Here is a 25,477-nt window from a genome sequence, read left to right as displayed (position 1 = left end):
GGAATAATAACACCAATCATCTTTGTATTCAAAAACATCAAATAAAAACCACAGTTATTTTGCTGAACAAAGCAGGTCTCATTGAAAGACTAGTACCTGTGTTCTCAGCCACTTCCTGTTACACAACCCCACTCCTGGTTTCTCAAGTAACACATTTTCCATTCAGATGTTAAATGGACATTAAATAAATAGGCCTCCCCACCTCTTTCCTGTCTGTGAACACCATGTATGGGAAGGCTTTGGATTTAGGACTGTTTTCATATAAGATTTGAAATGTATTGAATTTTACATAAAACTATAAATAGCTTCCAGAAAAAGATCAATAGAAGTTTCCATTTGTTCCTTGCAACTTATTGTGATAATTAATACCATTTCAATGTAACTCCTACTTTTGTTATCATGAGACTTTAGATATTTTCTACTGACAGTGGAATGTAAAACCACATTGTGTTGCAAGGTCTTGATTAATTATGGTGGAGAAGTGGCAGGCAAATCCACTTATTTGATAGGGGGAATCCCTAATATTTTTTACATCAGGAACTTACTGACCGGAACTGATACCTTTATGTCTGAAAAAAATGTTAACTTAACCCAGGATGTCATTTCCAATTAAACAGAAGATTTGGCACTGGTCTGGAGGCCTAGTGAATTGTTCTGTAAGAAGCAGAAAGAGGATTCACTTGCTAATCCATTGGTAATGGAACAAAACTGTCAAAGTAATTACTTTATAGCAGCCCGCGGCAATAATAGTTTATTCCAGCATCTGCATAGATGATATCCAGATATCGAGTAGGCTGAATGACTAACTACTACAACTAGTACAGTATCATTCTAATACAAATATAGTTGCCTATGACCTATATCATCCAATGGTAAGGTTATACAACACAAACATGAGAAATTCTACAGATGTTGGAATCCAAAGCAATACTGGAGGAACTCAGCAGATCAGGCAGCATCTATGGAAAAGAGTAAACAGCTGATAACATACTGTAGGTAAACAACTTGTTGACAAAACTGAGATATGAATCCCACTCTTTATCAGTTTCATATCATTACAAAGTATGCCTGTAGGTTTATTGAATTTCCATCCTGGTCTTAAATTAATTTGCTTGTTTTCCATATGAACTGTGCATCATTAAATGGGTTGTTTGTCGGTGGAAATGCATTTAAAATGCATAATCAGAATTGTACTTTTAATGTTGCTTTTCTTGTCTCCTGAATAATCTCAACTGAATTATTCTATTTCAATATGGTTTAATGGAATGTCACCGGCAACTGACAAAATAAAGAGAAAGGTTTTGTGAAGAGATAAGTAAATAAAACATTTTTTAAATTACAAAACTCAGTACTATTTTCCCTGCTTTTATGAAAAGTGACCTTAGAAATGAAATGTTCACTCAATATTCACGACAAAAACACTTTTGGTTATTGATCACATTACCTGCATTAAGCCGTAGCATTTTTTACAATGGTCAGCTTCAAGGGGTTGATCAAAATGCAAAACTCTCAAAATGCTGGAGGAACTCAGCAGGCCAGGCAGCATCAATGGAAAAAAGTACAGTTAAAGTTTCGGGCCGAAATGTCAATTGTACTCTTTTCCATAGATGCTGCCTGGCCTGCTGAGTTCCTCCAGCATCTTGTGTGTGTTGCTCGGATTTAAAGCATCTGCAGATCTTCTCTTATTTGTGAACATGTAAGACTGACAGTATGGGTTTGATAGATGAAAATTTTCATTAAAATAACAATCATTAATTCCAGTTTTGTGCCTCATTCTCAGTCTTAATCTACAGTTATGCAATGCAGAAAAGTTAATTTCACCCTAACTGACAAATGCGCATGAACATTCAGCTGGAGACACTGTACAGAATGATACAATTGAAACAGGTTAGTCAAAGGAAATCAGATTTCCTTCAGCTGATGTATTTCAGAAATATAAAGTACCAGGCCTCTTATCATCAAATACATCCTCTTGTGGAGATGTATGCTTGGAATTCAAGCGTTGATTTTTTTTTTCTGTTCAGTTGGGCAATGATAATGTCATGAAACTCATTGTTGTTCCAGGGTACTGTCATACAGAATTGGTTGAAGGTCACTATAACTGATCGCCATTCTGCAGCAGACGGGGTTCAATCATTTTCTTTCAGTTTTCAATTGGTGTCCAGTTCATGGGCTGTCTTTAGTATGAATCCAAAATATCAATATATGTGGGTTCAATAACTCCATCTTGAAGGAAAACCACTTCCTTTCCAGGCCTTTGTGTTTCCCTCTCTGAAAAATCCGTGAGAGTTATATCATTATCATGTTTTTGAAAACTTGCCAAAATGTGTGACTAGCAGATGCTCAAAACACAAGTAAATAATGAGCTCCAACCATAGGATACCCACAATTCAGGCCATGCTCTCTTCTTGCTGCTGCCATCAGGGAGGAGGTACAGGGGCTTTAGGACCGATACCACCAGGAACAGTTATTACCCCTCAACCATCAGGCTCCTGAACCAGAGTGGATAGCTTTACTCATCCCAAAGTGAACTGATTCCTCAAACAATGGACTCACTTTCAATGACTCTGCAACTCATGTTCGCACTATTTATTAGTTATTTTTCATTGTTATTTTGTTATTTTTTTGGATTTATTAAATGCTTGCAAGCAAATGAATCTCAGGGGAGTATATGGTGATGTATATGTACTTTGGTTCTTTAAGCTTGTTGTAGCCAGGGGTGGCAATGGGGCCAAGCTCCTGCTACCTGTCAAATGCTCACAATGGCATGCACCTCAAATAGCCTCTGACAACCAAGTCCAGCTCCTGGCCTTCATGTGTGGCTTAGCTACTAAGCCCGGCAGAACTGTTTCTACTAACAGGAGAAGGGGCAAAGGTGGGTTACTGGCACCATAAAAGCAGTCGCTTCGGGCAGATGGGGCACATCAGCCATGGTTGGCAACTCATCCAGGGGAAGGAAAACTCTGATCTCAAACTTCCACTGTTTGCAGCTATACACACTCATGGGGAAGGCTTCAGAAGTAAACCCCAAGGGAAAAATCTGGAGCTGGACTCCCTAAGGAAGTCGTACATTGAGTTCATTGCTGACGGGCAACTCTTGTGACCCTGCTGGTACCAAACTGTATTGGTCTCTGCCACTCCCTTGGGTTCATCGGATACATGGAGAGGGGGAGCTTCCTACATGAGCAAAAGCTTCCTCTCCATATCTTACTGCCCAGTCTTGCGTATCTAGACAACTAGAATGCAATATCCATGGTCAACTTTGACCAATGGAGCCCCTCATGTATGTAATTTGATAATAAATTTATTTTTAACTTTGAATTTTAATCATCACAATCTGCTGTTAAATTCTGCTGCTTGTTTATTGGATTTCTCCTTGATTATATCTCTGTTGTTTAGTTCAATCTCTCCTTCATATTGATTCCCCAATCCATATAAGGTGATATTTACAAATTATGGTTTCATTTTCATTTTTACATCTTTTTATTAATTATTATTGAAAATTGACAACAAAAGAATACATTAAAATAACCAAGTCAATATATCAATATATGAGTCAAACTATTAACCAAGCCAAACAGTATATCAATAATAATAATTTAAAAAAACAAAATGTTAAAGCTATTTTTTTTGAAAAAAGAAAGGAAAAAAGAACCCCTACTAACTAAAACAAAAAAACCCAGCTAACAAAAAAAAAAGAGAAAAAAAAAACCCATTTGGAGTGCAAACCTGGAGCTATACGTCATACAAGCTTCTATTAAAAAAAAGACATCAATTCGCCAACCAAATCCATTTACCCAAGGATCAGAAGGGGACCATCTTAATTAACTCAAATCAAGTGATAGTAGCAGGCAAAAGAGCCCCACCTTTTCTCAAAGTCAAATTGAGGATCAAAAGTTCGACTTCTGATTTTTTCCAAACTAAGACATAGCATCAACTGAGAGAACCATTGTATCAAAGTGGGAGCAGAGGCATCTTTCCATTTTAATAAAATAGCCCTTCTAGCCAATAATGTAACAAATGCACTTACATGTTGGCCTGATATAGAAATACCATGAATATATTGAGAAATTATACCAAACAGAACTGTCAATTTATTAGGTTGTAAATTAATTTTTAAAGCTTTAGAAATTGTAGAGAAAGTAGATTTCCAAAACTGTTTCAATACAGAATGTGACCAAAGCATACGTGTCAATGTAGCTATCTCAGTTTTACATCTGTCACACTGACTATCAACATTAGGAAATATTTTAGACAGTCTCTCCTTTGTCAAATAATAATGATGTACAATTTTAAATTGAATTAGAGAATGATTGGCACAAATCGAAGAAGAGTTAACCAACTTCAAAATTCGTAACCAATCCTCTGTTATCAAGGTCATGTTAAGCTCTCTTTCCCAATCTTGCTTAATCTTAAATAGAGGATAATTATTCTGTTGTAATAGTAAATTATAAATTTTCCCAAAAAAACCTCTCACTAAAGGGTTCTTTTTTAAAATAATGTCTAACAGATCAGAATCTTGTATATATGGAAATTTACTTAAGTATTCTTGTAAAAAATGTCTGACCTGAAGATATTGTAAAAAGTGTGAATATGAAAGAGAGTACTTAGTTACTAATTTCACAAAGAACATCAATCGGCCTTTTTGAAACAAATCCATAAAGGAATAAATTCCTTTATTCCTCCAAAGCGAAAAGGTAGGATCACTAAGTGAATGTTTAAATAAATAGTTTCAATAAATTAAACTAAGAAGGTTAACTTTTTTAAGATTAAAAAACTTACGAAATTGGTACCAAATTCGTAATGACTGCTTAATCATACGATTTATATTTAAAATAGAAATTTTGGCTAGTTGTACAGGTAAAAAAGCTCCTAATAATCAACTTAAGTAAAATTTTTTCACAACTTTCAATTCCAGATCAACCCATGGTGGTCGTTCATTTTTATCGGTCTAATATAACCAAGAACACGCATAGCGTATATTAACTGCCGAATAATACGTTCTTAAATTAGGCAATGCAAGACCTCCATCCTTTTTTAATTTTTGTAAATGACATTTTCCAATTCTTGGTCTTTTATTATTCCAAACAAAAGATGAAATAATAGAATCAACCTGATCAAAAAACTTCTTGTTAAAAAAAAGGAATATTTTGAAAGGCATATAAAAATTTTGCTATGATCATCATTTTAACTGCATGAATTTGACCGCAAGTGTAAGAGGATTCCATCTAGAAAATAATTGCTTCATAAAATCCACTAAGGGAACTAAATGAGCTCTATAAAGGTCTCCATAATTTTTAGTGATGACAATTCCTAAATATTTAAAGGAATCCGTAACTTTAAAAGGAATATCATCATGTATAAAAGCAGAATCATTTGAAGGAAATAATTCACTTTCATGCAGGTTTAATTTATATTCTGAATACTTTCCAAATTCATTTAATAATTTCAATAAACTAAGAATAGATTCTTCAGGATTCGAAACATAAACTAAGAGATCATGAGTATAAAGGGAGAACTTATGAATAGTCCCATTTATGGAAATTCCTTGAATATCCTTAGCTTCACAAAGTGCAATAGCCAAAAGTTCCAGCACCAAATTAAATAACAAAGGACTTAACGGACATCCTTGTCTCGTACCCCACGGAAGCCAAAAAAAGGGGGATCTACAGTTATTAGTAATCACAGTGGCAATAGGGCTTTTATATATCATTCTAATTGAATTATTAAAATTAATACCAAAACAAAATTTCTCTGAAATGTTAAATAAATATTTCCATTCAACTCTATCAAATGCCTTTTCAGCATCACAAGGCTAACTACTTTCTAGATTTATTGTAAGTTTAAGGGGTGTTTAGTATCATTTTAGATGTTTCCCTACTAATCAGTGGAGGCACCTCACCTAGGACAGAGTGCAGAGGAGTGTTGCAAGAACTAGAACTTTTTATCTGTGAAGGCAATTGGATAGATTGGAGTTCTTTTCTTTGGAAGTGAGAAGGCTGAAAGGAGAGTCTTTACTGAGGTGTACAGAACTATTTGAGGGGTGATGGTGGTGGGTGGGTCTTGATGGAATAGTAAGGAATAACGCATTTCTCTGTTTTGCAGAATTAATAGCTACAGGTTATAGAGTCGCAGACATTACCACAAACACTAGAAATAAGGTGAGGAAAATATTTTTCATACAGGATGATTTATAATTCACTGGCAAAGGGGATGATGAAGGCAATGCCTAGAGCTACAGTATATAACAGGATATAGTGCTGGAATTTCACCAGGTAGCTCCTTCTCTGTTGTCGATTGAGCTGATTGGTCATGGTCTGTGTAAATTTTCTATAATTTATTTTTATATTGCTTCTCACAATTAACCAGTATATGAGCTAATACCTTTATATTTTATTGCTATGCAATACAATTTATCCACAAGGCAGGAATAGATGTTTGGGTCTGTTAAGTTTACTGGCAAATTAATGGGTGTAGGAAAAGTAAAAGGGAATTTTTTCCTCAATGTAACAGAATACAAATAGAATATAAAATTGACGATGTTGTTTTTCAGAAATAATGCTCTCTGCGTTTCAGTGAATTCTTTGATATTGTGCCAGAAAAAAATAGAGAGGCATTGCAATGAATGTGTTGTATCTGGAATTTACAAAGATTTTCAAGAAGTTTGATTTATAATTAGGATCCAGATATTTAGCATCAGGGGACAAGTAGAAGGAACATGGAGTAAGCTATTTTCAAAACAGGAAGCTAAAAATGGGAGTTGAGAGTGGCTCTTCAGACTGGAACTAGATTTGTAATAGTGTTCCACAAGGATAGTCACTGTTCAGCTTGTATACAAAACAATTTGAATTGGGAAATTAGAAGAACAGCTTCAAAATGTATGCATGGTACAGTAGCAAATGGTATAGTTAATAGCAAGACTACAAAAATGTAGTCAATAACAAATAAGCAGAATGCACTTAGAATTTTAAAAAGTAATTGTACTTACTGAATTGTTCGTCATGGGCACACTGTTTTATTTTTTGGTAGTTATATACGACTACAACAGCAAGTAATAGCAACATTGCTGGGTATATGTAATAGAGGTGCTCACCTAAAGTACATCAGAGAGAGAGAATAATATTTGTAATGTGTTAAAACAATGATATGATAGGATAACGAACTGATTTAATAAACATAAATTTTTGTGTAATGTGGTACATCTGAAACATGTATTTTGATGCTTCTTGGACAATTTAATTCCCTGGTGAATATACTGTACACTGGGAGACAGAATGAGTAAAAATCCATTTCAGTGTTTAAGAAATACCTGGGGTATTTGAAATACCTGCTGTAATGGACAAGAGCTCCCTTGTATCCCTATTAATAGTCAACTGAGAGGGAAAGGCAATATTGTGATTCTGGGCTCGTGCATCATTTTAAACTGATCTGTCTCTTTATATTTTTAAAGTTTAGGTATCAATATGACCTCTATGTTAACAGAGGAACGTTTCTGTGAACCTTTCATCTCTGATAAGCTTTGAATGAAAAGCCAATATTTTTGAAATCAAAGAAATAAAGGAAAAAATTCTAAATCTGATTCTAAATCTAGCTACATCTGAATTGTGAAATTTGAACATTAATAGTGAAAGACTTCATAATATTCACAGTAAGATCACACTGTATCATTGTTCACAGTAGTATTCGTCAATGTAGTCAAATTACAAATCTGCATTTGTATTAACAGCTAAAACACATAATAGAACCAGTAGCAATAGCCTACATTTGTTCCTATAATCTAGAAGCCTTTGAAGACTGGAACCATTATTAAGGGAAAACCAAAAGCTTCTAGATCAAAAATCAGAAACTGAAAGTTATGGACAAAGTTGCATGAAGATTGGCTCCAAAATGCAAAGCATATGCCAAGCAAACAAGAGTTCTTGGAAGTCTAATAATTTCAATGAGAAAGGACTTGCATTTGTACACCACCGGCTATATCCCTACAATTCTCTCAAAAGATTCCAAACCAACTAGATGTGGACAATGATATCAGAAAGATATTAGCTTGGTCTGGGGCTTGGTCCAAGCTCTGAGTCTAGGGATGTTATGGTGCAGTTTCTTGAGTAAAGTCTTCTATTGTCAGTACACTTATTTATCAAAAACCTGGAATAAATTCTACAAAATATGTCAACAAAAGGTTATATTCATCATGATGGAAATTGGTGCAGTCACATATCAATCTATTGTGATTTAAACTGTAAAATATCTTTGAGAGATTCCGTAGTTATAACAGTTGGAAGCTTCACAGAAATGAATGGAGATGGATCAAATGTCAGTGCCGCTATGACTTGTATGTGTGAACATATTGATTGACAGTATCCTGGCTTATCAGTAACAAATTGTCAGTATATCAAAATAAAAATGGAAATTACAGAAATGCCCAACGGGTCAAGAGCATCTGTGGAAAGAGAAACAGAGCTGAAGTTTCGGGTTCATGACCTCTCTTCAAAACTGAGCCAGTCCTCATTGGGGGGTGAGAGGTGGAGAGTCAGCACTTTTAAATTCCTCAGCTTAATCGTTACAGAGGATCTGTCCTGGGTCCAGCATGTAACTGCCACTACAAAGAAGGCACAGCAGCACCTCTATTTCCTGAGACGTTTGTGTAGATTCAGCTTGTCATCTCCAACTGACCAATTTCTATACAAGTGCTGTGGAGAGTATACTGAGTTGTTGCATCTTGGTCTGGTATTGAACATCAATGCCATTGAATAGAACAAACTGTAAAAGGTAGTGGATATGGCCCAGTATATCACAGGTAAGCCCTCGCCCTCACAACCATTGAGCACATTTACAAGGAGCGCTATCACAAGAAAGCAGCATTCACCATCAAAGACCACCCCACCACCCCCCAGACCACCATCCAGGCCCTGCTCGCTTCTTGCTGTTGCCATCAGAGAGGATGTACAGGAGTATCAAGTACGACACTTCCAAGTTCAGGAGCAGTTATTACACCTCATCCATCAGTCCCTTGAGCCAGAAGGGATAATTTCACTCATCCGACATTGAACTGATTCCGCAAGCTATGGACTCACTTTTAAAGACTCTACAACTGATGTTTTTGATATTTATTGTTTATTTATATATATATAATAAAATTGTTGTTGTATGTTTTCAGCTCTAACTGGTAAAACCTGAGGTACAAGCATATCCAAGCACACTCATTTCTCAATATCTAGGGACTTTTGGACTGTTCTAGTGGTATTTATTTTCTGGCATTCTGCAGGCTTACATTTCCAGACATCTCCAATATTGCTGCCCTGGTCTAATTGTTTAACGCTACTGTGTAGTGACTTTGGGAAGATACAGTGGCATGCAAAAGTTTGGGCACCCCGGTCAAAATTTTTGTTACAGTGAATAGCTAAGCAAGTAAAAGATGACATGATTTCCGAAAGGCATAATGTTAAAGATGACACAAAATAATCTGCAGATGCTGGGGTCAAAGCAACACTCACAACACGCTGGAGGAACTCAGCAGATCGGGCAGCATCTGTGAAAAAGATCAGTCGACGTTTTCAGTCCTGATGAAGGGTTCCAGCCCGAAACGTCGACTGATCTTTTCCACGGATGCTGCCCGACCTGCTGAGTTCCTCCAGCGTGTTGTGAATGTTAAAGATGACACATTTCTTTAATATTTTAAGCAAGATTACTTTTTTATTTCCACCTTTTACAGTTTCAAAATAACAAAAAGGAAAAGGGCCAGAAGCAAAAGTTTGGGCACCCTGCATGGTCAGTACTTAAGTAACACCCACTTTGGCAAGTATCACAGCTTGTAAACACTTTCTGTAGCCAGCTAAGAGTCTTTCAATTCTTGTTTGGCAGATTTTCGCCCATTCTTCCTTGCAAAAGGCTCCTAGTTCTGTGAGATTCTTGGGCCGTGTTGCATGCATTGCTCTTTTGAGGTCTATTCACAGATTCTCGATGATGTTTAGGTCGGGGGACTGTGAGGGCCATGGCAAAACCTTCAGCTTGTGTCTGTTGAGGTAGATCATTGTGGATTTTGAGGTGTGTTTTGGATCATTATCCTGTTGTAGAAACCATCTTCTTTTCATCTTCAGCTTTTTTACAGAGGGTGTGATGTTTGCTGGTATTTAATTGAATTCATTCTTCCCTCTACCAGTGAAATGTTCCCCGTGCCACTGGCTGCAACACAATCCCAAAGCATGATTGATCCACCCCCGTGCTTAACAGTTGGAGAGGGGTTCTTTTCGTGAAATTCTGCACCCTTTTTTCTCCAAACATACCTTTGCTCATTGCAGCCATAAAGTTCTATTTTAACTTCATCAGTCCACAGGACTTATTTCCAAAATACATCAGGCTTGTTTAGATGTTCCTTTGCAAACGTCTGATGCTGAATTTTGTGGTAAGGATGCAGGAAAGGTTTTCTTCTGATGACTCTTCCATGAAGGTCATATTTGTGCAGGTGTTGCTGCACAGTAGAACAGCTCACCACCACTCCAGAGTCTGCTAAATCATCCTGAAGGTCTTTTGCAGTCAAACGGGGGTTTTGATTTGCCTTTCTAGCAATCCTATGAGCAGTTCTTTCGAAAAGTTTTCCTGGTCTTCTACACCTCAACTTGACCTCCACCATTCATGTTAACTGCCATTTCTTAATTACATTATGGACTGAGGAAACGGCTACCTGAAGACACTTTGCAATCTTCTTACAGCCTTCTCCTGCTTTGTGGGCATCAATTATTTTAATTTTCAGAGTGCTAGGCAGCTGCTTACAGGAGCCCATGGCTGCTGATTGTTGGGACAAGGTTTGAGGTGTCAGGGTATTTATAAAGCTTTGAAATTTACCTGGCCTTTCCTAATGATGACTGTGAACAAGCTATAGCCCTAACAAGCTAATTAAGGTCTGAGACCATGGTAAAAGTTATCTGAGAGCTCAAATCTCTTGGGGTGCCCAAACTTTTGCATGGCGCTCCTTTCCCTTTTTTCACTGTAAAATTGTACAAAACAGAAATAATACACTAACCTTGCTTAAAATGTTGAAAAGAATGTTTCATCTTTAACTTTATGACTTTTGGATATCAGTTCATCTTCTACTCACTTAACTATTCACAGTAACAGAAATTTTGACTGGGGTGCCCAAACTATATCAGTTGTAGATATACCTTGTTTATGTCCCAGAGTCTTTCAATTTCCTCTTTTAAATCAACATATTTCTGGTGCTTTACATTCATTGATTCCTATATGTTATGTGTGTTTCATTGTCTATCTCTATGAAGTTGTTCTTGCTGGTTTATCCTGTAAGATTATCTCTGGATGGTTATCATGGATTGTGCTATCTGTAATAAAAGGTTAGTCATAATATAATTTGTAGGACTCTGACTCTAAAACTGGATCAGACGTGTATTTATAGCAAGGTATAGTGCCTTTTATGAGTTTGTATTTTACAGTAAGATGAATGATGCTTGCCACTTGATTGTGTAGGGAATCAGATTCAGTTAAACCACTGCAGGATCCTGTATTGTGTTGAATTGTTTCTGGTTTCTCATTGTATTTTCTGCATTGATCATCTTGAATATGTTAGTCTTATATCACATAATTTTGATAAGTTTTTGTGTTGACCACCTGCTCCTGTATAGCCACAAGGAAACCCTCTGTTTCAATACATATGACAAATAAAGCTTATCTCCTTATGACAATTATAAAGATTCACTACTCTGTAATGAAGAAATTTATTCTCACCTCATCCATAGGAAATGTTCCAGGATGCTGCTTGGATTAAAGATGATGCCTCATGAGGAAAGTTTGAGTAAGCTAGGGATCTTCTGTTTGGAGTGAAGGAGGACGACAGATGACTTCAAAGAGGTGTACAAGATGATAAGAAGCATAGATAGAGTGGAGAGGCAGCACCTTTTTTCCCAGGCAGCTTTGGCTAGTACGAGAGGGCATAATTGTAAGATGATTTGAGGAAAGTATAGGGAGGAGGTCAAATGTAGTTTTTTTTTAAACACAGAGAGTGGTATTTGTGTGAAATGCAGTGCCAGGGATGATGGTGGAGGCAGATAATTTGGGGGCACTGAAGAGACTCATGGACAGGCACATGAATGAAAGAAAATGAAGAAGTATGGGGGAGGGAAGAATTAGATTGATTTTGGAGTAGGCTAAAAAAATTGACACATGACCAGTACTGTGATATACTGTTCTATGTTCTGTTTTATATCAAGAGAGAGGATAGTTGTGAGTACATTGGAACAACGTAATGCAGCAGTATAAACAGACTTTATTCTTCATACTTACGTGCAAAATTATTTTCATTGCACAACTCTGTAATAGTGAGTCCACTACTTGCATTACTAACTCTGTTCTTCACTATGCACCTGAATATGTATTGTTTCCACTCATTCTCATGGTTCACCACCAGTTGCGGCCCCTCAAAGGTTCTGTTGGTGTTTTCAGACAGGGATAGAATATCCCAGTGGAATGTAACATTTGTTCCATTGGAGACAGAGCAGTTCAGAGTTATATTTGGAGGCGGACACTTCCAAATTTGTGTTATCACCGGCTTCTGAACTGGTTCTGAAATGGAGATAGTAGTTAAAAGAATTATGTGATTTTTCTTTTCTTTTTAAGAGATACAGCATATTAATAAACCCTTTCCACCCAGCGATCCCACACCACCCATAATATGGAGTCCTGAATATTAGAATTTAATAATTTGGTTGAAAGTATAGAATATTGATTGGAAAATGTACAGAAATCTCGGATCACCAGGTTCTCTTTTTCCAGCAACACGAAAACCATCTAAACTCACCACCATCTCTCTGTAACACTGACAGCGACTTCCACTTCTCTGATGGAGAGTTAAATTTAGAAATCAGGAGGCTGTCCTCAGTGGTTCGCTGCTGATAAAGTCATAGCACAGAAGCAGGACCTTTGGACCACTATGTCCTTGCTGAACACTGTACTCACCTTTACTAGTTTTATTAATCCACATTTGGTCCACAGCCTTTATGCCTCAGCAATTGTCTAACTCATTCTTAAACACTCTGAATGCACCTACCTCCACTGCCTGCTCAGATGGTACATTCCAGATTCCAACCACACTAGGTATGAAAGAATTCCTGTTCAGATGCCCTCAAAAACCCATATTTCTCAACTTACAGTTACACTCGTCACCATGGGGAAAGGATTGTTTACCACCTCCCCTACCTATTCCTCTAATAATTCTGAATATCCATTTCAGATCATCCCTTGGTCTCTTCTGCTCCAAGGAAAATAAACACACCTTATTGAATCTCTTCCTTATAACCGAAAAACACGATGTAAACAACTTCCATGTGAAACTCCGCTGCACTCTGCCTAGTGCAATCACATCTTTTCTATAGTGTGATAATCAGAACTGTGCACAATACTCCAGGTGGGCCCTAACCAGTGTTTTACAAAGTTGTAACATGATGTCCCAGGTGAATCAGAATTATGTTGATTATAATTGACAGATGCCATGAAGTTTGTTATTTTCTGGAGCAGTACAGTGCAAGACATGAAAACATTACTATAAATTACAATAAAATATAAAACAAGTAAGTTATGTGAAAGAGGAATAGTGATGTTCATGGGTTCATGGAAAGCTCAAAAATCTGAAGGCGGGGTGGTGGGGGTTGGAGAAGAGGCCATTCTTTAATCATTGAGTGTAGGTTGTCAGGCTCCTGTAACTTCTCCCAGATGGTAGTAATGAGAAGAAAGCCTGTCCTGGGTGGCAAGTTCCTTAATGATGGATGCACCTTCTTGATACATTGCCTTTTGAAGATCCTGGATGGTGGTGAGGGTTATGCCCTTGATGCAGCTGGCTGAGTCGACAAACTTCTGCAGTCTCTGTTGATCCTGTGTATTGGAGCTTCCATTCCAGGTATGATGCAACCCAGTCATGGTGCATCTGTAGACATTTGCTAGAGACTTTTGTGACACACCCATTCTCCTAAAAGTCTTAATGAGGTAAATCTACCAGCAAGCCTGCTTCATGATTGCATCAATATGTTGGGCTCAGGATAGATCCTCTAGGTGTCAATACCCACAAACAAATCCTTTCCACTGTTGATTCCTTGATGTTCTCCTGACTTCCCTTTCTTGAAGTCCACAATCAATTCATTGGTCTTGCTAATTGTTAATGTAAAGCTGTGTAATGACACCACTCAAAGAGCTGATCAATTTCACATCTGTTCTGCAATGTTCTCTCTATTTTTTCTACAGCTATGTGACTGAACCATTGCTCTGAGCAGGAAAACTTTGCATGGCCTGAAAACTGTGTGTCACTTTAAATGGATTCCTGTGTATGAATTTCCTGCACAGAATGCATAGGAACATTAATTTTAATTGCTAAAATAATGTTATCAATTACTACATTGACCATATCAGTCAGACTTCTTTCATGCATCTAGTTTCACTCATCCTTGGCGCTCTTTTGGAGTTTCAGTTAACATGCAAAGTTTCACATTTTTTCCAGTGCATAATTTGATATCTGCATCCATAGGCAACAAGTCTATGTGGGCAGTGGCATTTTGGTTACTGTGCGGCCACACACCTGTAGAATGTACGCCTCCTCATCAACATCTGAGATTCTGTCAACAATAGTGGTGCAGTTGGCAAATTTATTGTTGGTGTTTAAGCTGTGCCCAGCCACACAGTCATAAATACTGAGAAGGTAGAGCAATATTCTATGCCAAGCAACCCATATATGTTTTTCACCACTCTTTTCACCTGTACTGCCACTTTCAGGGATCTGTGGACTTCTACCCCAAAGTCTGTTTGTTCATCAAACTCCCCAAGGCTCTGATGCATTCTGGAGATTGTCCAAAATGCATCACTTCATACATTAGAATTAAATTCCATCTGCTATTGCTCCATCCAAGTTTCTAACTGATAAATGTTATGATGCAACCTGAGACAATCTATTTCACTGCTGTGGTGCTCCTCCTCTGATTGAGATGTTGCAGAGTCCAGAGATGCAGCCAACAAAGAATCAGTGATTAATGTGAATTACAATTGCATTCCCTATCGTTATTCTAAAAATAAAATGATGATTTCTTGGTGATGATAATAAGTCTTAGTTACATAGATGGAGTTGAGTGTTTAATGTTGGGCTAAAGCCATATCAGTTTCTGATGACTGAATCTTACAAATATGGATTCTCATTCACTCAATGCATGATTGTAGTTATAAAAATTTAAGCAAGGACATGGACACAATAAGGGAGCATTACTGAACTCAAAGGTCATATTGCCTACTTACCGCAATTTCCTAAGCTCTTACATTCTTTTTTCTTTATGGATGTTCTTTATGCTGAATGGCTGATTGATCTGACTGCACAATAGCTGTATTATAGCTGGATGCTATAGGTAATGATATATTTCCCATCGTGTCAGAATGGACAGATTCAACATTATAATATCTGCACCTCTTAGTGAGCAGCTTCTTTCAGCGGCTATGAGAAATACTGGACCTTTGTCACTGGATCATGATGAGGAGAGCACATCTTTTCTGAAGAGAGGATGCGAAAAAAGAGTAGGAGTTTGGTTCAGATTAGCTGGACTTGAGGATGGCCAGAAGTCTGGAACACTGATGGCTGGGACTGCCATATAACCAAGCAGGGTGAGTAGGGGGTGGAGAGCTAAAGGTAAGTTGATGGTTAGATCTTGGGGAAGGAGCTGGAGTGTGGGTAGGAGGATAGTATTGGAGAGTGGGGTAGTGATTCTGAGTTGGAGATAGGAAATTAATAGAGAGAGTGCTCAGATGGAGAGAAAGAATGTTATTGAGGTTGATAGAGGAGAACAGGGCAAGATGGGAAAACACTGATTTGGGAATGGGGTTGGGCTGAGGGGATTAAAAGAAGGTAAAAGGCAATTAGGTAAAGTGAATGCTGATTGCGCTCAGCAAGTCAGGCAACATCTGTGGAGGGGATTAAGCAGTCAACGGTTTGTGTTGAGACTGAGGGAGGGAAGGTGCAGTTAGTTGAGAATGTCAGTGGGAAGATGACAGACTCCATCTGGCTTGGACCCAGTGGCCAAGGACTAGGCATTTACTCCGTCAATCCCGTGTGACATCTACTCTGCAGTGACCATCTACGTTAATATAATTCACACACAGATATCTTCTACTCCGCCATGTTGGAAGCTGCTGACATTCGGATGTCACGTCTCCACATCCCCTAATTCACCCTCGACCCTCTCCGTAACCCCTGCGGCCAACCCTTGTTCTTCTCACCTCTGTTCTCCTCATACCTCGATTTACCGTCCCATTCTCCGTCCTTCAGCAGCCCATCGCCCTTTACTCTCTCCAGTCCCACCTGGTATCCTCACCACTGCTCTTACACTCTCCCCAAGGTCTCCAACTCCCCACACCCCTCCCGGCTATTCCCCAAGCTGGCTTTCCTTTCCTTTCTGCACGACTCCATCCGCTCCCTCCCCCCCCCCCCACCTCTCTGCCACCCGTCTCCACCCCTTCGTCCCACCGCTCTTTCTTCCCTAGCACCTCACTCTGTTCCCCTTCCTTCCCTCTGCGACCCCATCATTCCACCGTCCTCAACTCTGTATTTCTCGCGTTAGTCCCGGACTGTCCTTGGCTCCGGGTACTTTGAACCGAAGCTACAAACCCAGTCCCTGGCTCATTTTTTAGCATTACCCCTACACCCTTTGCCGGGGCCGAGCCAACCTCTATCCGGCAGCTGGTGCCGCCCGTATGCCGCAGCCTGGCGCGCTGTTGCATTCCGACCCGAACCTGGATCACCCCCCGCACCAGGCTTCTCTCGGTCTCCTGATACTCTCCACGAATCCTGGTTTACCAGTAAATCACACCACCCACTCTATCAGTTACTTACCGAATACGTGCAAGTCGTAGATCATTTTCGTTGCGCCCATTGAGGACTCGTGGAAGCAGTCGATTTGGGTTTCGTATCGTTTACTGTCATTAACCTGCACATTGGACAGCACCGGGGAACCATTCGCGCTCCAGTACAGTCTGTCCTTGTACAGTGGGTGCTGTGTCTCAGACATGTTCGTCCCCCACAAGGCAAGGCGTGCAGCAACCGGGGATAGTAACTGAAATGTTACTAGAAATTGATCTTCGCACTGAGTCTCCACAGGGAAATGAACATCTTGTCCAACGACGGCATCAATGGTTGTATCAGGTTGGTCTGAGATCGCTGAGGCACAGAGTGTGAGAAAACGGAGCGCTGGAATGGGACGGTGCATTTATATTAAAATGATGAATGTTAGTATTTCTGAACAATAGTTAGCTTAATAACTCCCAAAACGTTATTTCCAGAAATTATGGTACACACCTTCACACCGAGGAAATCCAATTAATTAGTTCTGTATAAACACACTAAGTTGTCGTTTATCTGAATACCGGTTAGCTTAGATTAGTGTATTACCTGAGAGCACTGCAAACATCTTCACAACGAAGAACCAAATAACTTTATAGTGTAGGCCCACTTCTTTTACATGCTTGTGTTGGCATCATAAAAGGAATTAATCTGTAGGACAAGATAAAACAGTTGAAAAATAAGCCTCCTTTGGCGAGTATCTGAATTTTTAATATTGTAATACAGTGTTTCAAAACATCTCATTTACAAATTGCGAAGCATTGTCGAGCAGCAAGAGTTCCAACACACATTATTGAGGTTAAGAACATTTGAAAAAGATCTTTACTTAATCACAATCACCAGGAAATCCACTGTCACTTTTAGAAACACAACAGCGTATGGACTGAATTTCAGTGTGTGTTTTGTTAATCTCTCCCGTGAAAATGCAGCCGCTTCACCTCATTCGAAACATTTCCATGGGGAACTGGACACCAAGTTGTGACACCGCTAACAGAGGAACAGCAGCGGATGTTCATTTGAAGCCCATTCACCATTAGTTCTCTCCTAACGGCGAGTCTCCTTAGCTTCGCTGTCACAATCACTGTGACATCTGGTCAAATATGATTATTACTGGGGTGTTTGACAGCGTCCTTTTGAATTGGCCAAGTAACCTATTACAGAACTCCACTTTGCCAATCCCAGGTGCGCTCATTCTTTAGTCTTGGATAGGGAATGAATCAGAGACTAGCCGAGCGCACGTTGGATTGGCAAACTTTAGGAAAGATTGCGCGGATCATTAAGGTGAGGTACTTGGAGAGACCTGTGGTTGAGACCAGAGGGACCTTATAGCAGACACTGCCTTACAGAGGAAGACAAGTGGCCTCGAGCTTGGACAGACTTGTTCGCTCTGGGGCAGGTCCTGACTCTTATCCTCCTCTCCCCTATTAACACACGCACAGACCGACTGCGGTCAGGAAAGAGTCACTTCCAACTTTGAGAGCAACACGTTATTGTACAACCAGAAAAGCTTTCTACAAAATACAAGCAACAGAAAGTTCAAATTTAGAGTATATATTAAATAGTTTTTAAAGTTTATTATTTTAATTAATATATTTATTGGTAAGCATCCGCACTATGTATTCGATTTTTAAAATCGAATTTTATCTCCTTCGTATAAAAATGTAAACGGTGACCAGTAAAATTAATGAGAGCAACATTATTTTGCTTTGCATACTGTAAGCAAAGAAATAGAACATTTTAAATCACCATTTACTGTTCTCATCCGCATTTTCTGGGAGACTTATTTAACATTACATCCATAAATTTCCACCGTTTCCCGTTTCACATGACGGGATGAACTGAAGAGCCCAAGCGAGGGATCTGATGTAGGCTAAGCGTCAGATACCGATGTCCATTGCGGAAAATGACCCGCGTTCACTAAACTCTCCATCACTTGGCACGTATCACGGTGGTCGTGATTCTAAATCGGAAGATATATTTTTAAGGGGAGTGGGTGGGTTGGAAAACAATCTTCCCTCTCATTTAGTTTGTTCATACTCGAATATAAAGACCACAATTTGTATGAAATATTTAGATATTCGAGCAACCCCCGCAGCGGGAAGGAACAATAATTGTCATTTCTGTTATTTCAAATGTTAACATGTCTCGCATAAATTAAAATAAAGAATACCACTGTAATATCTCTCATGAGATTACTCCAAGCAAAGAGTGAATTTGTGGATGAGGGACTAGAAAAGAAAATTGTCGGTGGTTGTGAGCCTTTTGCCGCAGGAAACTTCCACCAGTTGAGTTAAATTGTCCCAGCACAGAATACCAATAACAACAGGATTCAATTACAACACGCACTAAGGTTGTGAACATTCAATTAGCTCCTTGACCGATGGTGGATCTGGATACATCCTTATTCATCTTGAACTCATGGACAACTCGCCCTAATCGTCTCATTATCAAGAATGCAACTGCAAAAAAAAACACTGTATTGTGGTGTTTTCCTGCATAGAAATATGTTTTATTTATTGAAGGAGTAAAATTTAAAATATACAGATCATTTTACTAACCCACTTTGTATAAAAAAAACTCTCTCCAATGGGAACCTGGATTGCGAAGGCCGCAATACTGAATCTGTTCTCTGACACATTTCAACAGGTCAGTTCCTAATTATTCGTCCAGTTAGTTTCAATGTCCTTCAACCGCACTGAATGTACCTGGTAACTATTTAATGCAAATATTTATTGGTTTAAATACAAACTCCTGTTCACCGCGTTCAAGAGAGAAAATTAAAGCGATATAGTGAACAGCTTTCATTTAAGACTGCAAGTCTTTCTATAAACTCTGGTCGAGAAATATTATTAGCAAACTAGTTTTTCAGTCCAGACAATATAAGGAACAAAAAATCACCTTCGTCAGGAAAGCGGAGATAGACTTGACCACCTTCTCAACGAAATCCCGTAGTTTCTGCTTTGTTTTAATATTCTTCATTCTATGTAATTATTTTAGAAATGCTATCAGCTTATTGTAAATTCGGGGGTAAAGTATGTTCAGCCACCTTCTATTTTCAATGTTTCAACTTGCAAATCAAATGTTCAACTTCCGTTAACCGAGTTCATTTTTGCTCTGCATTTCGCCAGCGTCGGTAACATTAAAATAATCGGTGGACTCGGGGATGTGATGTGTGTTGAATGTTGACCGGTTACACTTACGCTGTCCTATGGTGATTCCGACATGCGGATACTGGAAAACAGTACGTGACACTGACCTGAAAGTCATACAGAAATTGCTCTTTACTAAACCAATGAGAGGCACTCGGACCCGCTCAGATAATCTTTTACCTCCAGCTTTGCAAGTTATTACCTCTTTAGCTTTAAGTTCTCAGGCGTCAAGCTCTGAAGAATATACGGATAAGATAATGCCCAGAGTGAGGTCAGGAGTAGGAAAGGTACTCTTTGAATCTTTGTCTTCATACAAGATGCATTGATTTTATATCTGGTAATATTATTAGATCACATAAAAGACCAACCATGAAAGGTCAGCAATCTATTTCATGCATTAGTTTTAGTCATGGTGTAAGTAATTGATTTAAGAACTTCCCTAACTCAAGTCTATAGCCATAGGATTGCAATGTTTGGCCCATCCTTTGAGTAAGGAGATGACCTCAGGGTTATATCTAGTACAGCAATTGAGCAGATTCCTACATGCATTTCATTGAAGGCTGAATTTGTTTCAGCCTGAGAGAAAGAGTCCTGGGACATCAGAACAGCTTCCTGTGTTTTTGGTGGAGATTTGAAGGAAACAAACTAATTGTTATTTCACATCCCTTACTCCAGTCTATGTGATACTCTCATCCATTTGTTTCAAGCGGCATTTTTAAATCAACTAATTAGCTATTACTCATGCAATCAACTTAATTATCAGATTGTTTTTAAATTACATATGGAAAATATCCACACCATACAATGCAATTTCACCCAGTTTGTAGCTTGAATTTTCTCCATCGGTATGACAAATGACATTTTTTTATTTATTTAATTTCTCTGTTACTTATTCAAGTTAGTTTTATTCTTGGGTGGGCTGTTTTGATATTCACATAATGCTAAAACCAATCTTTCCACACTGGACAACAGAATACTTAGAGCCCCGTATTCTTGTTTAGAGATACCATCTGTATTTTCAGCCACTTCCTGTTCTATTCTGTCAGAAGGAACATGTCTTTGTACACATTTTCCATTCAGCAATTTGAAAAGGTCTCACATTGGTTGGCATCGATTCTGGTTGTGGAGACTATGTGTAGGAGGGCCTTTTGCTTTCCATTCTTTTAATAACAATGAAATATATACTTGTATACAACTATAAATATTTTTTAAAAAAAATATAGGCCAATATGTGTGAACTCTTATCCAATTTGTATGAATATATGCACACTGGTTGTAAATGTATGCTTTTTAATGAAATGCATACTTCTGTTATTATTATACATTAGTTATTTCTGTTTAAGATTGAAACCACAGAATGTCAGTAGTCTTGTAATATTGCTAAGTCCAATGCGAATTGTGGAGTTGTTGTGAAAGTTGAATTAAATCAATACCATCTGGAAAGGGAATACCTGAAATTTCTCCTGTCTTAAGCTTATATATTCTGGAACTGATGCTCCTATAGAGAAATGGGCAAGGAGAGGCTCAGCTTGATCTCATAACCTCTTCCCTATTTACAGAGATGCTTTGGTTTATGTCTGGAGGCCGATGACCTGTTCATGTTTTGTATTGAATAAGGAGAGCATAGAGGAGGATAAACTTACTTTAAATTGAGACTCAACAATGTAAATTAGCTTCCAGGACTGCAATAACATTGATGACCAGAAGCTGCTAATGGTTCATTTTTCTATGTAACTCTTACTATAATTACCGTGTTTAAGCTCCTGCACTTATCTATAACTTTCATGTTTTTACCTTGATACTCAGGGCAGTCAAGCCAGTCTTAGCTGTATAATTCTCTTTTGAATTAGGACCAATGATTTGCATGATGGAATTGATAGCTTTGTTGCTAAGTTTGTGGATGATACAAAGATAGGTGGAGGGGATGGTAGTTTTGAGGAAGCAGAGATGCTTCAGAAGGACTTAGACAGATTAGGAAAATGGGCAAAGAAATGACAATGGAATTCAGTGTTAGGAGTGTATGGTCATGCACTTTGGTAGAAGAAATAAAAGCATAAACAATTTTCTAAATGGAGAGAAAATTAAAAAATCTGATGTGCAGAGGAACATGGGAGTCCTCGTGCAGCTTAATTCACAGGTTGAGTCAGCAGTGAGGAAGGCAAGTACGATGTTAGCATTCATTTTGAGAGGACTAGAAAATAAAAGCAAGGATGTATTGTTGAGGTTGTATAATGCACTGTGAGTCCTCACTTGGAGTATGCTGAGCGTTTCTGGGCCCCTTATCTCAGAAAAGATGTGCTGACATTGGACAGAGTTCAACAAATGTTCACCAAGATGATTCCAAGATTGAAAAAGCCGATCGTATGAAGTGCATTTGATGGTTCTGGGCCTGTATTCACTGGAATTCAGAAGAATGGGGGGGGGGGGGCGTGAAATCTTATTGAAACTTATTGAATGTTGAAGGAAGATGTGGAGAGAATGTTTCCCATGGTGGGAAGTTCAGGACCAGAGAACACATCCTCAGAATTGAGGGATGTCCATTTAGAATGGAGATGAGGAGGAATTTCTTTAGTCAGAGAGTGACGAATCTATTGCCACAGGTGGTTGTGGAGGCCAAATCATTTGGTATTTTTAAGGCAGAGGTTGATAGGCTCTTGATTAGTTGGGGTATGATGGGATATGGGGAGAAGGCAAGGAGATTGGGTTTGAGAGTGGAATCAATCAGCCATGATGAAATGGTGGACAACACTTGAGGGATGAAATGGTCTAATTCTGTTCTGATATCTCATGGCCTAAAGAATAGGCCTAATGTCCTGACAGAATGCAAATGCAGCAATGGGCACTGTCACATCTAAGTAACCACACAATTGATTGTCTACTTGAATTATTTCTATGATATTTGAGTAGAAGCTGTTTGGATGCATTAGATTTATTTTACATGTTGTGGATAGGGGAATTCTAGAGAAACTTCTCAATTTTTTGGGGTGGTTCTCATTTTAAAGACAACTGACCAGATTATCCAGAGCTACAGTTAGTTCAATGTGCACTCAGCTCCTGTAAACAGGCAATGAGATTGCATTTTGCAGCTGGTGCACACTGTAGACACTGCCTCACATATATGAGGCTCACAAAAGATTGCATTGATAATTGTCTATAATGGAAGTTTTGTATTTCTCTCTAAAGCAGGAATGCACAAACCCTGTCCCTCAACACTTGAGCACTAGCCACCTAAATAGGCACTGACAGTCTGTTTTGCAGTATTCCTACACTCAAGACCATCTATAAAATGCAGAGCAATTGGTTATGACTGTAGCAGCACCTCTCAAAACTCTAACTCAACAACTGACAAGTTCAAAGGAAGCAGGAACCTCTAGTTTCATTTCCAATGCGGCCTTAGAAACATTAAGGTTCCTTTACTATATATTGGCATCTCTGTTTGAATGCACTGACGATATAGACTTCAAGAACAGCGTTCACAAAACATGTCAAAGATAATGGCAATAAATGCCAGTCTTCTACGTGACACCGCTAACCCATAATAGAATTTCAAATAAGCAAGCGCTTTCTGCTGTATGACGTCACTGCATATTTCTGCAGTCTCCATTGCTACCATGTCACACCTGCAGAAATGAGCCAGGAACGATCTGGGGCTGTCATTGTGCTTCTCCAAGCTCAAAATTTAGTTCACCCACTCAGCAGTCTGGCAGCCAATTACACTTGAATGATTTTCATAAAAGTTCTTGCAATTATGTTGCATCTGTTTGGATGTCACCAAGAGTCTCAGAGTCTTTTGAATTTGAATCAGTATAGTATTATATAGAGAAAACCTGTCTGAAGAATACCAATAACAGGATTCAATTACAACACGCACGATGGGTGTGAACATCCAATTGGCTCCTTGTGCAATGTTGGATCTGGATACATCCTTATTCATCTTGAACTCACGGACAACTCGCCCTTATCTCTCATCATCAAGAATGCAATTGCCAAAACATTATATTGCTCAGCTGTGGTGTTTTCCTGCATAGAAATAAGCTTTATTTAAGGAGTGAAATTTAAAAAGTTACAGATAATTTTGCTAACCTACTTTGTAAAGGAAATAATTCTTTAAAATGGGAACCTGGATTGAGACAGAGAAGGAAACATGTACCACCATGGAGCGCACTGTATATATTTTACACGTCAACCAGCCGTAAAACTCAGGCCATTTTGAACCCCCTCCCCTTCCCCAATAAAAACTCGAGCTTTTCTTTAGCGTGGTCCCCGAGGAGCTTCACCTATTAGGTTCTAGATCGATAAATATCACAATTCTGCTCAGAAACAATTGGTGAAACTGTGTCAGAGCCGCATGAAAGTAGAACCGCTAGTTCCCACAGACAGGAGCTTTGCAGCGGATTTAATTCTATCGGACGGGGACAGCGGTCACTTAACAACATGCACTATATAACTGGAGATTTGCGTAGGTCGCACGACTGTATTCGGTCTCCAAATTTGAACAGGTCAGTTTCTTACTATTCGACCAGTTGGTTTCAATGTCCTTCAACCGCAGTGAACGTACCTGGTAAACATTTAATGCAAATATTTATTGGTTTTAAGCACAAACTCAGATTCACCGCGTTCAAGAGAGAGAAGTTAAGCGATATAGTGAATAGAGCTCATTTGAGATTACAAGTCTTTCTTTAAAGTCTGGTCGAGACTTATTATTAGCAAACTTATTTTTCAGTCCAGGCAATATAAGGAGTAAAATATCATCTTTGACAGGAAAGCGGAGATAGATTTGACCACCTTCTGAACAAAAACCCGACGTTTCAGCTTTGTTTTAATATTCTTCGTGCTATCTAATTATTTCAGAAACGCATTCAGCTTATTGTAAATTCTGGACCAAAGTAAGTTCACCCACCTTCTCTCTTTAAAGTTTCAACTAGCAAATAAAATGTCCAACTTCTGCTAAACAAGACTACATTTCGCCAGCATCGGTAACAATAAAATAATCGGCGGATTCGGGGGTGTGACGTGTGTTGAATGTTGAGTGGTTACACTTACGCTGTCCTATGGTGATTCCGATATGCGGATATTGGAAAACAGTACGTGACACTGACCTGAAGGTTATACAGAAATTGCTCTTTACTAAACCAATGAGCGGCACTTGGACCCGCTCAGATAATCTTTTACTTCCAGCTTTGCAAATTGTTTCCTCTTTAGCTGGAAGTTCTCAGGCGTCAAGTTCTGAAGAATATAAGAATGAGATAATTTCCAGAGTGAGGTCAAGAGCGGAAGAGGTATGCTTTGAAACTTTGTCTTCATACAAGATGCATTGATTTTATATCTAATAATGTTATTAGATCCCATAAAAGACCAACCGTGAAAGGTCAGCAATCTATTTCGTGCATTAGTTTTAGTCATGATGTAAGTAATTTGTTTAAGATCTTCCCTAACTGAAGGGTATAGTCATAGGATTGCG

The 25,477-nt window shown here is 38.6% G+C and overlaps 2 protein-coding genes across 26 annotated transcripts in view; one reads left to right on the top strand and one right to left on the bottom strand.

The window, feature by feature from the left end:
* Nucleotides 1–1,600: 1,600 nt before the first annotated feature.
* On the bottom strand, nt 1,601–25,157 carry LOC140196418 (SLAM family member 9-like). 5 transcript variants are annotated; one of them, XM_072255582.1, is made up of 6 exons: nt 25,116–25,157; nt 17,417–17,518; nt 16,862–17,215; nt 12,289–12,567; nt 6,989–7,093; nt 1,601–2,271 (listed from the first exon to the last, which is right to left on the bottom strand). In XM_072255582.1, the coding sequence occupies exons 2-6, from the start codon at nt 17,433–17,435 to the stop codon at nt 2,180–2,182; spliced, it is 849 nt and encodes a 282-aa protein (XP_072111683.1). In that variant the 5' UTR covers nt 17,436–17,518; nt 25,116–25,157; the 3' UTR covers nt 1,601–2,179. The 5 variants fall into 5 exon arrangements, with proteins under 5 accessions (XP_072111683.1, XP_072111684.1, XP_072111686.1 ...); XM_072255583.1 differs by lacking the exon at nt 25,116–25,157 and adding an exon at nt 25,060–25,108; XM_072255585.1 differs by lacking the exon at nt 25,116–25,157 and adding an exon at nt 24,917–24,951.
* LOC140196419 (uncharacterized) overlaps nt 20,254–25,477 on the top strand; it is a 43,259-nt gene continuing 38,035 nt past the window's right edge. For 10 of the 21 annotated variants that reach the window (XM_072255597.1, XM_072255594.1, XM_072255593.1 and 7 more), the window contains exon 1: nt 25,133–25,295. Coding sequence is in view for 10 of the 21 variants with exons in the window: in XM_072255604.1 (XP_072111705.1) it covers nt 25,152–25,295 (144 nt within the window). In the remaining 11 variants the exon portion in view is untranslated. Of the gene's footprint in view, nt 20,304–25,131; nt 25,296–25,477 lie in introns of those variants that run through there. The other 11 variants (XM_072255604.1, XM_072255603.1, XM_072255602.1 and 8 more) reach the window with 3 other exon arrangements.

The sequence above is a fragment of the Mobula birostris genome, chromosome 4 (genome assembly GCF_030028105.1).
Source record: "Mobula birostris isolate sMobBir1 chromosome 4, sMobBir1.hap1, whole genome shotgun sequence".
Taxonomy (NCBI): Eukaryota; Metazoa; Chordata; class Chondrichthyes; order Myliobatiformes; family Myliobatidae; genus Mobula; species Mobula birostris.
The sequence above is the reverse complement of the archived record's forward strand: the minus strand, read 5'-3'. Positions and strand labels throughout refer to the sequence as shown.

Bases quoted from the DNA above. Each gene is read 5' to 3' on its own strand.
- LOC140196418 (XM_072255582.1), bottom strand. The intron at 12,568-16,861 runs GTAAGTAACTGA...TCTCCATTTCAG, and splicing joins CTACGACTTGCACGTATTCG to AACCAGTTCAGAAGCCGGTG. The intron at 7,094-12,288 runs GTAAGTATGAAG...GATGTACTTTAG, and splicing joins CAATGAAAATAATTTTGCAC to GTGAGCACCTCTATTACATA.